The 16,941-nt window shown below is 34.2% G+C and overlaps 1 protein-coding gene across 3 annotated transcripts in view; it reads left to right on the forward strand.

The window, feature by feature from the left end:
• The window catches only part of LOC124360161 (glutamate receptor ionotropic, kainate 2-like), a 67,086-nt gene extending 53,206 nt beyond the window's left edge, over window positions 1–13,880 (forward strand). For 2 of the 3 annotated variants that reach the window (XM_046813535.1, XM_046813537.1), the window contains 6 exons: window positions 1,720–1,857; window positions 7,330–7,528; window positions 7,973–8,207; window positions 9,631–9,752; window positions 10,192–10,347; window positions 12,479–13,880. In XM_046813535.1, coding sequence (XP_046669491.1) covers window positions 1,720–1,857; window positions 7,330–7,528; window positions 7,973–8,207; window positions 9,631–9,752; window positions 10,192–10,347; window positions 12,479–12,703 — 1,075 coding nt within the window. In that variant the 3' untranslated portion in view covers window positions 12,704–13,880. Of the gene's footprint in view, window positions 1–1,719; window positions 1,858–2,454; window positions 2,593–7,329; window positions 7,529–7,972; window positions 8,208–9,630; window positions 9,753–10,191; window positions 10,348–12,478 lie in introns of all 3 variants that reach the window. The other variant, XM_046813536.1, reaches the window with a different exon arrangement.
• Window positions 13,881–16,941: the final 3,061 nt, after the last annotated feature.

The raw sequence follows: 16,941 nt of genomic DNA on the forward strand, positions 1-16,941 counted from the left end.
CAAATGATTGAAACATCCTTGAGGTTCGGTTGATGTTTTAAAGAACGGTAATAGTGAACTAGTCGTTGTCCTGGAGGTCTTAAGTGTGAAAGGGAGTGGAGGAAGTGGGCCAAAATTAACATTTTCTTCAATGTGAGTGAAGAATCCATGAGGGCATACTTGATCATATCCCGTACAAAGATGGCTTCTAATGGATTTCCCTAAAGCCCACCTTGATTGGAATTGGATTACTTGAGGAACCATAAATTATCGGTTTTAGCTTAAGAGTTTGGAGAATAGAGAGTAGCTTAAACTACTTTACGAGTGGGATACGTCCACACCCATAAAATAGACACCTCGATCAGAGTTGCGTACAAAACCTAATACACAAATTGGGTTAGATTTCCTACTCACATTAGAAATTAGAATAAATATTGGTAGAAATTGAAATTATTAGTCGATTTCAAACCACTTTATCAACCAATTAACAAATTGTCGATTAATTATGGATTTAAATAATATGTGTCAATTTTAATAAGTTAAAATGTATTTGACTTTATAACGATTCACTATTCTTTTTAATATTTTGTCTTTTCGTGGGAATAGGTTTATACAAACACGATGTTTATTAGTAGATAATCTTTATTGATATAAATAAACATTCACCTTTTGGGATTTTAGATTTGCAGTTTTTATAGAATATTAATAACTGGCAGGCTGAGTAATTTTTTACTTATAGACCCTTACGTGAAATACTTTTTAGCGAATAGGAAGAATTCCACAATTTTACACCAATAACTATTCCACAAACTAAAACATTTATCAGAAACTACAGTATTAGAATCTTCTTACACTGCCATAGCTATATAGTGACTTAATACTTTTTATTATAGACTTTTTGGATTAGAATAGTATGTAGTTGTGTTAAAATTCTTAGTCAAAGTTTGCATGGGTTTGTACAGTTACATATTTATAAATGTTCAACATTCAGCATAATTTACATTCATATCTCTCTCAGTTTTCATATGAAATTAAATTTTAAGTCTAAACAATTGTTTTGTGGAGTCAGTTATAGCTTTCATTCAGTTAAATCTATAGTATCGTTAATAAATTTGCAACTATCAGAAAGTAAATATTACTTCTTATTATCTAGTATATTAATTGGAAAATTACTAATTTGATGGTGTATTGCAAGATACATAATATAATAACTGAGATTCTGCCACAGCTAAAATGGTAGCTATGGGCTTATAACAAATGCATATCGATATGGTGGGAAAGGGTTGATTTAAAGCAAACTTTTAGTGAATGTTCATTTCACCTTCTGCATAGTGCAGTGTTAGATTTCAGACGCTGCTCTAAGCGGATGGTGAACTAGAGCTTTCCAAGAGATCCAAAAAAGATCGGCGACGAAGATGTTCAAAACTAACTCTTTGTCGTCAGAGCCACCTACACTACCAAAGCGGCCTGTCTGGTCGAGCCGATTCAAGGAGTTTCCTTTGAACATCTTCGTCGCCGATTTTTGTTATCGCTTCACACGGCCTTGAACTCCAGGAGTCTGGGAGTCCTGTGACAGTGTCATATTTTAGACGCTGCACTAAGAAGAAGGAGATATACTAAACATTCTCAATGGTACTGATTTAATCAGGTATTATTGTAAGGGCTCAGCAAGTTTTGCACTGGTTCTGGAGATAATGAACTGTAGATGGCTGTGGCATCATTTGAACAGCACTGTTACAGGTGTTCACCATATCAGTGGGAGAACCCTCACCCTTGCAACTCTGACCCCGAGGAGTTAGAACTTACGTTCAATCTGTCCACTTGCTTGTGGTTTTCTATTGGCTCTCTCACCACGCAAGGCTGTGACTTGTTGCCGAAGTAAGGGAATCTGGCGGAGGTGTTGCATGGCATTTCACCTAGTTTGAGCACGTCGGTTTTTGCTTGCTTTCTGCTTTTTTATAAATACTTTTTCAGTTTTTTTAGTGGTTTGCTTTTCTGTGCTCGTTTGTCAACGCTTCTGGTAACAATCACACTAAATCTCTGTGAAGGCTTACTAAACTTTGACAGAAACTATTAACTGTCTATCTAAACATAATTTGGATTGTAAACCGAAATACTAAACCGGTTTTAATGTTTTGAAACGACGGTACGTAAAGAAAACGGGATTGAATCTGATACATTTTGAGCATTATAATGTAATAAAACATGTTCAGAATGTACAATTTTGCTAATAAAATTACTCAGTAAAACTCGATAAAACCCATTAATATTCACATAATAAAAATAAAGAGCCGTTAATATATTTACAGAATAACTGCTTTTTTGTGCTAAATAAAGGATCATTCAACTAGATAATTTCATATTTAAAAGATTACAAACATGTTAGGAGCTGGAAAATTTAGACTTCAAATAATAAGTGTTCACAGTAATTGAGATTATGAAAGAAATTTTTCTCCTAACATAAATTGTTCACAGGATCACACCTTCAGAGTGGAAAAACCCTCACCCGTGCCGAGAGAGTCCTGAATTCCTTGAAAACACTTTGACAATGAACAATTTAATCTGGCACAACTGCGGGTCTCTGATGCAACAAGGATCGGACATAGCACCCCAGTAAGCCGTAGCCTAGCATGTCCAGTAGCTGTAGCATAGCAATCTCAATATCAATTCCAACAATCAAGCTATTAAGTTTACTTTAACTGACTTTACATAAAAATAACTTGCATAACACTGCAAATTCTAATAATTATTTTACATGCTACTAAATAAAAGTTTAGTTGAACTAAAAATCTTTATTTACAATTTTATAGAGATTATTAGCTTATGTGTAATCTTGCTTCAATAATAACATTGCTATAATCTTAACACGTTTTAAATGTTAGTTTAAAGATACTAGGCAATCGCCCCTTTCATGGAACAAATATAGTCAAAAATAATAATATCACTAAAACAATTTTGTTTTTCAATTTTTAAATAGTTATTTGAACTTTTCAACGGTGCTCCATTCTTATTTTCATAAATAAGTGTGAGGTGAAAAGCAGTTATTTTTCCATCTTCCTTTTATTAGTGTACTTGCTGCAATTCGGATACGAACGTTTATAGAAACGTTCAGAAGTTAAACGAGTTCTTTAGTGTAATATAAACTGTTTATTGGTATGAAAAATAATCGAGATTCTTACATTCTTAGCTTTTTAATTAGAAGAATATGTGCATTACTAAAAACCAATTTTGTTTTAATTTGCTTGTTTAAGTACAAACGAGATGATTTATGTGCAAGACAAGCGTTCTACAACAGTAAGTAGCTTTAATTGTGGGTATAATTTTCAAATTAACCTGCATCCAACCCTGTAGAACATCGTATTATGTTCTATTAAAATTACTCATTTCCGTTTATTGAAAGGGATGGTAATAAATGTATTGTAATAATTTATTTTTTGTTTCAGCTATTATTTTAATGGCATTTTGTTCACAAATAATTTGTTTGCATGGACTGTTCTTTTCTAAAGCATGCTTTTTATAGTTAATTATAAGAATTATATACATTTCTTATATTTATTATTTCTTATTATTTCTTATAATTGAATCAAGTGTTCTTAAATTTGATAGTATATTCAGAACATATACTATTTTGTATACAGTAGGATACATTAAAAATTAATATTGTACCCTCTTATCCTACACTAGGTACAAACTAACGGCAATTTTCAAGCGTAGTGTTGGTAATACTGTTTGACAGCATTGGTTATTTTTCCACCTTATTCCTATTAACCACAATGGTTTGTGGTTTACTAGCATTAAGGATTCACAATAACTGTATACTTGTTATTGTTTTTACATTTCTCTGAAGATTATAACAATGTGTCGTAAGAATGCTATTTAATTCTTTTAGAACTCTCATTGATACAGTTTTGGAAGCTATTTAAATTGTATTTTGTATATTGTATACAAATTTATACAATGCATACACAAACCGCTATAAGATACTGTAGGGTTTGTTCATTTGCCAGGTATATTTAGGCCTGTTTATAGATATATGGTGCCAAATATGACTACTTTCATATATTAACACAGAAGAGAGGACAAAAATATGTTAAATAAATAATGCATAGTGTAATTAAGATGATTAATTTGTTTTACACTGTGAATAATATCTGAGGTTACTAGAATCTCTTGATTCCAAGGAAATACCAGTATACATGTAGTCTGTTTGTGACTTATTTTGTTGTAATTTCATTTGATTTAAAATACGCCGTAATAATTTAATTTTGAAGTAAAGTTTAGTCACAAACTTCAAACTTCATATTTCATAATATAAAGAGTAGGAATGGTGCTTATACACACCATTACCTTAATCCATTTGACTCTTGTATCTGGGTTGGATGGAAAAGCTTCCTGATCCTGGATTCATCGAGTGTTCCCGTCCACACCGTGGCAAGCCTCTGGGGTGGTGACCGGTTGGGGAGAGATATCGAGGAAAGTCCATGTGCACTGTGGGAATTCCTAAAATTTCGATGCCCTAATTTCCCAAACAGTTTCTTGCTAAAAAAAGTGAGCCTTGACCTGGTGGTGGAGGTTCTGGCATTACTATTATTGATCCACCGGTCATGTCAGTGATGAAACGTTAACTAACAATATAACTGATCAAGAAGTTAAGTTGGCGATTCTATTGCCTGCACTTTAACCGGCTTTCATCACGTGTTGGTAGTGGAAGGTGGCGCGTTACTCTCGATACTCAGTAAATTCAGTATAGTTTAATGGTAGTCTTGAAGACGCTTAGTCGTTATTGCTTGAAATTTCGGGCTTATTTCACAGGAACTACAAGCTCTGAAACCATGTAACCCACTGATTGTGAATTATGAACATTCAACAATACTAGTCTTAATAGTGACCAATGTATATCCAAGACAGAGCAACCTACAATCAATAACAGACTAACTCTATATTTAACCATTTCATGAATTCATTTAAGTTTATAAATGACCATGTTGCAATCCATACATTTTTCTATGTACAGGCGCGTCCTAGTTCACAAATACAGTACCTACAATCAAATTTGAGATGATAATAACATCTCGGAAATTTGCCATTACAAAATATTGAACACAATGTTCCGAGTATTGAAATATATTCTCTTCATCAGGTGAGAAAATAATAAATTACAAGATAAAGATAAAAAGAAAATGGATGAAAATCATCCGAAGCCTGCTTTTATTCCAGACAGAAGTATAGTAGAGAATTTATAGCATGACCGGTGACTTCGAGATGCGCCGTAGGCAAAGACGGAACTAAAGTAGTGGAGGGTGGAGCGGCTCAGTCTGATGCCGTATTTAGCCTTGTGAACTTCGGTCTCCAATCTTCTATACGTGCCGCCCAAAAAACATTCGCTTGTGCCAATTCACGAGTTGTAATACAATTTGTGAATTAATTGCGTTGTGCTCATTACGTTTTAAGTAAAGAGTTTGAGATGGATCACAATGTAAAAAGTAAAATTGGAGGTAGAAAGGTTATACACGGCCAAGCAAGAGAAGTGCTTCCCATTTTATGAAACGGGAAGCAGAAACCAACACACTTATAAATTTGAAGAAAGTTCAACAGCGTGTCGTAGAGGCAACTGGAATTTCTGAATGTACGCTGAGACGAATTTTGAAGGAGGAAAAAAATAAGTCCAATTGGCAATTCTTTTAGTACGCCCAACAAAGTAAGAAAACGCAAACATACTAAAAGTAATCTGGACAATTTTGATTTGGGTGTAGTTCGAAGAACAATAAATAATTTTCATCGACAACGGGGTTTTGTTATGTTAACTATTGCGTGTGGATCGTTGGCGTTATTGTTATTTTAAGTATACATCAATTAATTAACTTGATACAAGATGGTAGATAAAACTGAGTTTTTTCTTATTCTACTGTGTATATTGACATTAGTTTAACCAGTTTTATATTAATTTTTAATTTAGCAGCTAGGCTATGTCAGTTGAAAATTTTGTAGTGTATAATTGTATCTACTATCGTAAATCCTGAAGCTTACACGGTTAGTATATGATAAATTGAATTTTAATGGCTAACAATTCTGAACTGTTGTCGTCGTTGGAGATCAAGAACGATCTACTCTTTCCCAATTTATGAGAACCCTTTCTTACCACCAGGTATCTCTACTGCGAACTCATTTAGAAGGGTGAGCTATGAACACAATTTCGGCAGAACATAGTCATTGTTAAGATCACGTACATCCGGTCCCAATATTTCCAGGATTTCCTGTATTGAATTCCCCATCATAAAAGTCCATCGCCGTAACTTCCAAAGAGTCTAGAAATGTTCAAATATTCTCAAGGTCTCCTATACTAAATTGCTCATCATAAAATACCACCGTGGTAAGAACATAAGGGTCTAGAAATGTTGGCAAACACTACAATATTCGGCTCCCGCCACCACTTTGAGCCGGGAGCCGAAAACTCTCAGTAGGGTTAGTAGCACCGTATTCACTCCCCTACTTTAGATTGTGCCCCCACGCGCTCAACTCCTCCACTCCTCACGCGCATCCCACCGGTCATGCTATAACTTCCCTAGAGTAGATGACCCAGGCGTTGTCACTGCTCAGGATGCTAGTCACGAGCACAAGTCGAAATCTTGTGTTATATATTTTGTAACATATAACGATGATAGATGGCCGAAATCCTACAATCCTTTCAAACTGTCTATCGTCAATAACAAACTTTAAACAATTAATCCAATTTGTTGGTGTCAGTAACAATATGTATAGCCCATACAATATACATTACAATATAACATATATTAGTATATTACATATATATTATATGAATTACAATATATATATATATATATATATATATATATATATATATATATATATATATACTTAAGACTTAAAACTTCTTCACCTTGTTAGGTGATCCTGATATTTTTAAAAGTAAAAGTGGCAAAAATATAAAATATTTTCCAGTATATGTTTGGATATCACATTTGAATACAATAAATTTAAGACTAACACCAATCTGAACCAAGTTAGCAAATCCTGTGTTGATACACACAATTATAATTTTAAGAGACGTGGATTTTTATTTTTATCCAGAGTCTCTGAAGTATGTATTATATAAGTAAGCTGCACAATGTGCTAATAGTCAGAAAGTTATCACACATTTTACTTGTTCAAAATGCACTCAAAGGCTGCTTTGCACGTTATTCTTGTGTTCAAATCAAATTAAAAATCCCTCAACCAACATTCGTCCACACAAAAATAAATAACCAAAGTAAACAAGAGCAACATTTTCTCATCGACATGAGTACAGTGACTATCTGCGAGGTACAGTGTCTGACCAAATATTATTGGCAGGGCAGTGTCTACTCGGATAGTGGCGGGCATGTGGTGGTTCTTCACTCTGATCATGATCTCGTCATACACGGCCAACCTTGCTGCCTTCATCACCCAACAAAAGATGGACAACACCATCGACAGTGCTGAAGATCTGGTCAACCAAAACAAGGTCAAGTACGGAGTCATGGCAGACGGGTCCAGCTACAACTTCTTCAGGGTGAGTTCTCAGTTAAATTATCAGTATCTGGCTGCCGCACGGTCTCTGGCGCCTGATTTAGATATTTTAAAATTGATATCGCTTGAATTTAAATCCTGCCCCGACCGGTGCATTTTATCAACACTTTTTAAATCATTCTATACCAAGTCTCTTATTCACATGTTTTGTTAAATATGTCAGGCAGATCTAAAGTTTTAGGGAATTAGCAGAATAGGAATACAATGACATAGTTGTGGAATATCAATGTATCGGAGAGTTGTATTCAATATTTATGTAAAACATTTGTCAGAGAACTATATCTTTATTCAATTCAGGTTGGACTCTGCCTAAGGTTAATAAGTAGTTCAATATTGATAAGAGAAGCCGTAAGATTTTTTCTTTCACTTAAGAGTTCACTATAATCTGTTGCACTCTAATTATTATTAAATGTGCTAACCCGTTTAGGAGAGCAATGACAGCTTGTACCAGAAGATTTGGAGCAACATGCAGTCAGCAACACCGTCTGTGTTCACCGACAACAACGATGAGGGTGTGGACCGAGTGCGCAAGGCCAAAAACCGAGGGTACGCCTTCTTCATGGAGTCTACAACCATAGAGTTCCAGGTAGAGCAGTACTGCGAACTTACCCAGATAGGCGGCACACTGGACTCTAAGGGATATGGCATCGCTATGCCTTCAGGTCTGTCATCTACTACATAAAATACAGTGTTGTGTTCTTTTGAAATATTATGGAAATCAAGCAATCTTTTTAACTACAAACTTGAACTACATATTTGAAATATTATGGAAATCAAGCAATCTTTTTAACTACCAAAAAACAGATACCTGATCAGGTATCTGTAATCAGGTCGTCCATATTTTTAGACAGCTCACTTTCTCTTTTAGAGATCCACATCATACTGGAAGGATATATTTAACTAAATGTTATCTTTTGTTTAGGTTTAGTATGGCAATGAACAGTTTGAAAGGAAAATTTATTTTTGAATATTTGCCATAGCTTATTTTTTAAAAGATGTAAAATTTACAATGGCAAATGTTCCAAAACCTGCCATCCATTAATGTCTTACCTAGGAAAAGGGACAACAAATTGTAAATGAGCAATAGTTTTTAAATTTCCTTTGTATATTTGTGCAATTATAAAAACTCAAATTCAGTTTAATTTAAGTAGCACTGTTCTGATTGTCAATAGATAAACGAATACAAACATCATACGAGTCATCACATAACAGTCATAAATATTAGCTTATCTTATATCACATGTTTTGGTAAAACATAGGTCACATCAAAGAATATTATATCTTTGTTACAAAATATGTTCAATATTCCTAATACTTATAAATGTAATGTAAACACATTGTTGTTATGTACAATCTAAGTTTATTACACGTGATAATTTAAAAAAAATTATTTCATTTTCCTGTCCAGTAACAAACTAACCGTTGGTGTCATTAAGTAATACATTGAAAATCTATAATTTAATTAAGCACAGATACACACACTGTCCATACAAACAGATACAAGCAACCAAAAGTCTCCTTTTACATGTTTTAACCCTTACCCATCTTTATATGTTTTTAATATTCAAAACTAGTCATTAAAGATTACAGTGCTCATGCATGTCTATCCAACGATGAGTAACCCACATTCCATGATTATAGAGCTTTGAACCACCAGCAAACTTTTCAACTGGGGGAGGTTTATTTTTAGACGTGATATCACGTAATAGCTTTTATTATCGAAATTTACTTCCAAACGAACTGCTTATGAAAAAAATGCTAAACACAAATAAAAGGGTAACTTTAACAGAATAACTGTTTCAAATTGATATTTTAGTGCTAGTAATTAAAAAAAGCTTTGAAAGAGAACTTTTTTCTTCCAGTCACATCTACTTATCCCTCTCCACACTTATTTAAAGTTTGTTTTACAACATAACACATCTATTAAAAGTTTCCATAGCTAATTTTACGGGGAGGACCACAAATCTTTTTAGAAACCCTTTCATAATAGACTTAACAAATGAAAACCTTCCGTGTTACATGTTAATATTCATATATGCTTATACCAGTAACTTTTTTGTGTACCTGCAACGTACGTTATTGCAGATTCACCGTACAGGACAGCCATTAGTGGAGCGGTGCTCAAGCTGCAGGAGTCCGGGAAGCTGAGGGATCTGAAGACTAAGTGGTGGAGTTCTTGGAAACCGAACAACACTTACTATTGTAATGTAAGCTTTACTATAAAACAACAAAAATCATCGTTATTGCAATATTTCATGTTTTGCCTAAACTTGAAAGTAATTATTTCATATACTATACAAAATGTATATAGCCATTTACCAATATTTGTATAGACATTTTTAAATTATAGTAAATGGTTTGTTTCGACCTAGTAATAGGGGAATGGTTATATACTGTATAACTTATATGTACAATGATTATTTGTTTAAGCATTAACAGGAAACTTAGATCATGTTTCATAATTAAAATGAATACTTAGCTACTTGTAGTTTTACAATGAAAATGTTTAAAACACATAGAATTCTCAGCCAAAACATTTCTGGTACACATTTAATAAAATATGTTACTTTTCGATCTGTTCAACAAAAGAGTACGTGTTTTTAAATCCTATGTATCCTAATCTAAGTTTTGTTTAATTTTCTCAAGAAATTCTTGTCTTCGAGCGCTTCGTCGAATGGAGAGTTCGACATGGATAATGTGGGCGGAGTGTTCATCGTCTTGCTCGGAGGCTGCTCTCTGTCCTTCCTTGTGGCCATCTTCGAGTTTCTTTGGAACGTCAGGAAGGTGGCTGTCACAGAAAAGGTACTCCAAAGCAATACCAGAAATATCTATCACACATTCTAAGGTTCACTGGCTACAACATTAAGGTAGTTCGTAGTTAATAAAATCTCATATTTTCAAACCCACGGACACTGAACCACCTGGCTTCTGAGTATAGTACTCCACCTCTTGATAGTCTATGGCAGGGCTGCCCAACCTACGGCCCGCGGGCCGAATCCGGCCCGCGAGTCAGTTTTATGTGGCCCGCCTTGTTGCCAAAACAACCAAATTTGTTTACAAGCATTTGAAATATTAAATAAATACAAATTTTGAGAACCAAGCAGTCCAGCCGATTTCACGTAGAACGAGCCGTATTCATTTGGTGGAGTATGAGTGTTGAAAGAAGTAAAGTAGTTGCAGACAGATTTCACTGACTACGGTGGTGGCTGCCGGCTGGCGAATAAAGCGCGCGTAAAGCACGGCACAGCGCGCGCGGTGCGGCGACGTAACCCCTACCCAACTCAAGATCACCACTCGCCACGTAATTTTGTATATCCTAGTAGGATTAATTAAAATCAATGTATTCAATTTATTGGTGACTTTTTTATTGTTCCCTCAGAATTAGAGCAAACATCCAAAAGTCTGGGTTTATATTTATTTCTGCTAAAAGAACCTAAAAACATAATATATTATAAACCTTTACCTAACAACTAATAAATAATAAGAAATTACAATAATCAGGAAACAAGGGCCAAATAACCTTAAAACTCATATTTTGCATAAGATTTCTGGAACAAACCCCGGACAATACGTTTTGTTTGGGGTTCCAAATCCCCTGGGATGTTGGCCCGCCTGGCCATAAAGGCTTTACAATGTGGCCCTTGGGTAAAAAAGGTTGGGCACCCCTGGTCTATGGAATTGCTCAGACTATACTACCCACTGAGTTTTAAGATCACATATGTGGATCGTATTAGAATAGTTTTAGGATCACATTGCTCTATTAAATTCTACATACCTCAATCATCTAGCAACTTTCATAACTGGATCCGATATCAAGATCTATTGATATTTGTTAATCTATGGAAAAACTGACTAAGAATATTTTCAGTCTGCTGTTCCACCAAATCTCTTGGACCCTTCGCTCCTTCACGTTCAGCTACTTCCAACCTCTAACAGGCCTTAACTTATGAAAGCTTCCGCCTTTGTAAGCACTCTGAAGCTTCCAAATTTTAGAAACTCACAAACCCAAAATTCTCGTGGTTTTGGATCATCTACCTTTTAGGACTCAATGGTCATTTATGAATTTCAAGCATCTGAGATTTCTCGAATTTCAAACGTTTGTAGCCTCTGGAAGCTTTTACTCTTTAGAAAGCCTCGAGCTAGAGAAGTTCCTGGCCTGTGGGATGTCCTGACGTTTGAAGCCCATAAGCTTTGGTCTTAGCCAGCTCCTGACCTAGAGAAGCTCTTAGCATCTGGAAACTCTTAGATTCTAGGAACTTTCGTTGAATGGGAATTCTCAACCTTTGAGAGTTTAAATTCCTCCAAAGTCCCCGACACCTTCCAGCTACGTGCTTTCGGTCTACAGAATTGCCTGGCCTATGGGAACTCTTCTCCTCAAAACTGGATCCACAGTTTCTAGTAGTTACCGGGCTACGAGCGAATAATCCCAGCCTCTAGGAGGTTTTCGCTTTTGAAATTCCCAGACTTTGTTAAATGCCAGCCTACAGAAAATATCTGACTCCGGATCATTTGGCCTTCGATAGCTTCCTAGGAGTTACTAGTCTAGAGTAATTAAAACGTTCATACCAGTTATTGTTAAAAATCCATGAATAGAAATGGTTGAATCGAAAATTGCCATTGCCCTCTCGCTAGGCTAACGAAGTACCCCTAGTTAAAATGTGTTGATCCAAGAAACACAAGGTTTCTACAGTAGCTTGGAGTTGCTCAGGAATCTAAAACTGTCTGTTTGATTTTCCCCAAAATTAAACTTGATCTTTTCATTTTCGTGAAGAATATCCATGTCGATCCGAGAAGGAGGATTACGATTCTGATCTTGATGATAAGAGGATAGAGATTTGTTTAAACTAACAGTACACTTCTAGTACATAACTTGAGAGAACTTAACTTGTTTTGTTCTTCGAATTGCTACTTTAAATTACAAATTTACCGACAGATATCGCCAATGGAAGCGTTCATGCTGGAGCTGAAATTTGCAGTAAGGTGCCACGGCACGACTAAACCTGTGAGGTTGTTACCTTCCGAATCCTCCCCCAAGGATAGCCTCCACGGCTCGTTCCTCCAACTGGACATGTTCCCGAACAACAAGGAGCCGTCACACGCCCGCACTCCAGCCCACTTGGCTGGCTGGACCCCAGACCTTGACCTTCCAGGGAAATGACTCCAGGTGGAACTACAAAACTATCGACCAGATCCGCTTTTAGTCTTGTGTGAATTCATGTAGTATAATATTAGTTATAACAGAGGTTGTAGTGTAATTTGCTCTATTGCTTCAAAGTCATTAATTTAAAAATAAAACTTAATTTGTTTTAAAGTGTTTATTAGTACTTTATGAAACATTTAAGACAATAGCTTTTCAGTTGAAATGTTACATATACTTATTACATGTTACATGTTGTTATGTTACATGTTACTTATTCGAATAAACTTTTCCAGCACCCTTAATTCCAACGTAGTACCTATAATAATTTTCATGTTCAAGGTTTATGAGAGATTTAGCTAAAAATATTTGATTGTAATTTAAATATCATAGTATAATCTGGTTTGCTGCACATTCCAGTAAAAATATTGCTATACTCCTAACAGCAGAATAACCGTTTGTTTACATTTTGTAGACAAAGTTATTATTTCACTACGTATATTGGTACTTACAGTTATAATCTGTACAACTTATTTTCGTAAGTGGTTTCAGAAGTACAAGAAGATAGGCACTTTACTATATCCCGAGACCGGTAAAATATCATTTGCCTTCCTGGTACTTTGGGGCGTGTAATAGATTACAAATTAATAAGGATTACATAGTAAAGGGCAATAGAACTTTTACCAACATCTTCAATTCCCACTATTGAATACCACTTACAACTAACAATTGGGTTTTCAAGTTTGCAGTTTTCTATTCTTCAGGTGAAATAAATCTAACCTATTAGAACGGTTGTTTTTGAATTAGGATACGTTTTCTGATGCACTAGTTTTTGGGCTAGGGCATTTAGGCTAACTAAGGTTAAAAAAGTTAACAGGAAGAATGATTATTAAAGGAAAAAGCAAATGAAAACAATTAATAAATTAAGTTGGTGATATTCTCGATACCTTTTATGAAGAAGAAATATTATAAATGTTTCTAAATTTTACCATTCCACGAGGATTGGTAGGCTTTTTAAAGATATCATATGGGAATTTAAAATAAGGTTTAAAGAATAACGGTTCAAGAAAAGAATATAAATCTATATATATATAAATGAAACTGTTCGTGTGTAACAGCATCACTCACAAACGGCTGGACGGATTCGCCTAATTTTTTTTTTAATTTGTTCGTCTTGATCTGTAGAAGGTTATAGGATACTTTTTATCCCTTTCCCGATTCAGGATTCCGCCCCACTGGTTACAGAAATACCCGTAAGAAATGCATTGCAGCAAACATATGTTATTAAGTGAAAGAGTCTTTTCAAATTTTTAATCAGCTGTTCTTTGTAAACATATATAATGCGACAAAAAATTGTTGTTATTTTTGACAGTAACTAAGTAAACATAAATATTTTTGACGTTTCTATGTAAACAAACATTTCGGCAGATTCTGAAAAGTACAGCCTAATCAATATTAAAGATGAATAAATGAATGTTTTTGTGTTTGTCCTTTATGGAATCGTGAACTATGTGGCCGGGCATTATTAAAATTTGTATGTTTATGTATTTTTCCGCTGAGAAGGTTTATATGCTTCGCCCATTGATGTAACTCGCCACTTGACGGCGTTGCAAAAGATAAAAGTTTTCAAATCGCCTGCACATTATAAACTGCAATTGCAAGGCAGTTACGTATATTTAACTGCCAAATACTATTTGAAGGCGCTAAGTTATGATGTATATTTGCCTTTAAAATAAGTTTCTGGTTGAACTTAAAGGTTGAGTGTTAGACCACTTTATAATAAAGGACATGTACGTGTACAATACACTTTTGATAGATGTTCATGATTGTGACATCAAGGCAAACTCTACATTGGCGATGGAAATATAATTTACTTAAACCAGAAATGCTCTTACACGGGCAAAGCTTACGAAAAGCGTGCGAAGCCGCGGGAAACAGCTAGTTGTTTACAACGAAAACTTCAAAATCACCAGGAGAATAAAATTATTTTATTTCTTTTAATTATTATTTGATTATGAAACTTCTGTTTAAAAATTAGTTATTTTCTTAAATTATAATTCATTAATAGCTGTAAAAAAGTTCATTTCAAATCTGGCTATATATTTTTGGTTAGACATAGATAGTAAAAAATAAATGAAATCATGGTTTACCAACGCAATAGGACACCTAGTAAGGTACAGTACGAGTTAGAACCTAAGTAAGCAAATGTCCTAAGGTTAAAACTGCTAGTTGTTTGAGTACCATTCTGCCTGAAGACGAGGTTATATTTCACGTTTTATCACATGTTTTGGTTATTCCTGACTGTAACGTTTTCCAAATAACTAATTCAGTAATTTCACATCTACTATCAGCAACTTAAACAGAGCAAACAAAAGAACAATGACAAAAGAATATGAGCATATGAATAATAACTTTTTTGTTTACTAATAAAAACTTATTTCATCTAAGTATGTGATCAACTTTCTTATTTATCTGTTTATTTCGAAGGTAATTTCCTGAATATATGGAAAATAATCAAACACAATTAATAATAGTACAGCAGATACTACTGTATAAAAAACATGTACTTTAATTAATAAAACGATTTAATTTTAGTATAGCTTTCAATATTTAGCTCATCATATGAATGAGAAGGATATATGACTCTTTTTTTCTCAACAATACTGGTCCACGAAGTATTGACAGTTTAATGTTAACGTAAAGAACGCTTTGTTATGCATAGTACAATTTCTAGTTTTACATACCACTTCCGTTAATATTTTTCAACCTTTTATCAAAACTATTACATTGTTACCTTGACAATAACATGTAAGAGTTTAATTTTGTATTTAGATGTTAAGTAAATGTGATATTTTTATATTTTTACCCCGAGAACTTGTATGTTCTTGGGTATATTTTCCTGGCAAACCTTTTTATTGTACAGACAAACATGTAGTTTTGTTTTAATCATAATGAACACATATGATTGTTAATGTGAAAAGTGTTATTACATTAAATATATGGCGATAACCCAATAGCTGTGTAATTTTACCCTTTTGCTTTTCCCTTTACTTAAAATACTCTATCCAATCTTATTTTGAAACAAAAGGTGTTACCTAGGTGATTTCACGAGTTAGTAGATGCACAGACAATGGATACGTTTCTATATAGAAACGTATCCATTGTCTGTGGTAGATGGTATGAGTACATATTCATAGTTCAGGTTTATTGTTAAAATTGAAGCAAATTCAGTTTCCAACATAGTCTCCGAGGGAGAAGATCCAAGGAAATTCAGACACCAAGTCACCAAGATCTCGGGAATACCAGAAAGTAGTGTAAACTAGAATGCTTGTAGCACAAAGGTAAAATGAGGATAGAGGAGAAGTTTATGAGGAAAAAAGGGTAGAAGAGAATTTTGGGATAAAGAAATCCTATTGGTAAAAAAGACTTATGATCTGGAAGTCCATATGACTGTATAAGCCTTGATACGAGATGACGTAACAATCAGATCTATTTTTAAAAGCGAACATAGTAGAGATTTTTTGGATTTTCAGACTAAGGTTCACATTCTTTATTATTTTTAAACACAATCATCAACGCAATGTATTGATTAAAACAATTGATAGATTACTTTATTGGGTTGATTGACGATTGATTAGTAGATGACTGAACATTTCTTCTTCGATTGATTAAGTCCTTTCTTATTCGATAAAGGCAATCAGTTAGAAAAGATATTATGGCTTTGTTTGCATACACCAAAAACTACCTTTATTGCATAAGATCTTATCTGAGGATAAATCTTACATGTCTAAGTCACGGTTCTCCAATATGAAAGCACTCCGTGTTTATTAGCTGTTTTCCAAATTTAAAATTATGTTAATGAGGTTCTTCATTGTCCTGGAATGGTCAACTGATCAATGATCCCATCCCTGGAAACATTTTTCAAAACAATGGAAATTTGTGAGAAAACATTAAAAGCCGTAATTTTACAGGCTTCTCTGAAATTGGCTAGTGCTTTTCTTTTTAGGTTATCTTGAAAGACTTTGCTAACCGGGGTTGTTAAATAAAGTCTAATTGAGTAAAAATAATCACAATTCTTTAAGCTTTAATGAGATTATTAATTATTGTTCAACTTATTTCCATTTTAAACCCTTCAGGATATGCCTACAAAAGATTTCCAAATATCCTACATACTTGGAAATTAAAAAACAAGAAAATTAAGAGTCAAAAAGCAATGCCAAGGGAGGAGTCATGGGGTCCATGGCCACCTACAAGATTAA

Source organism: Homalodisca vitripennis, chromosome 4 (genome assembly GCF_021130785.1).
Source record: "Homalodisca vitripennis isolate AUS2020 chromosome 4, UT_GWSS_2.1, whole genome shotgun sequence".
NCBI classification, from domain to species: Eukaryota; Metazoa; Arthropoda; class Insecta; order Hemiptera; family Cicadellidae; genus Homalodisca; species Homalodisca vitripennis.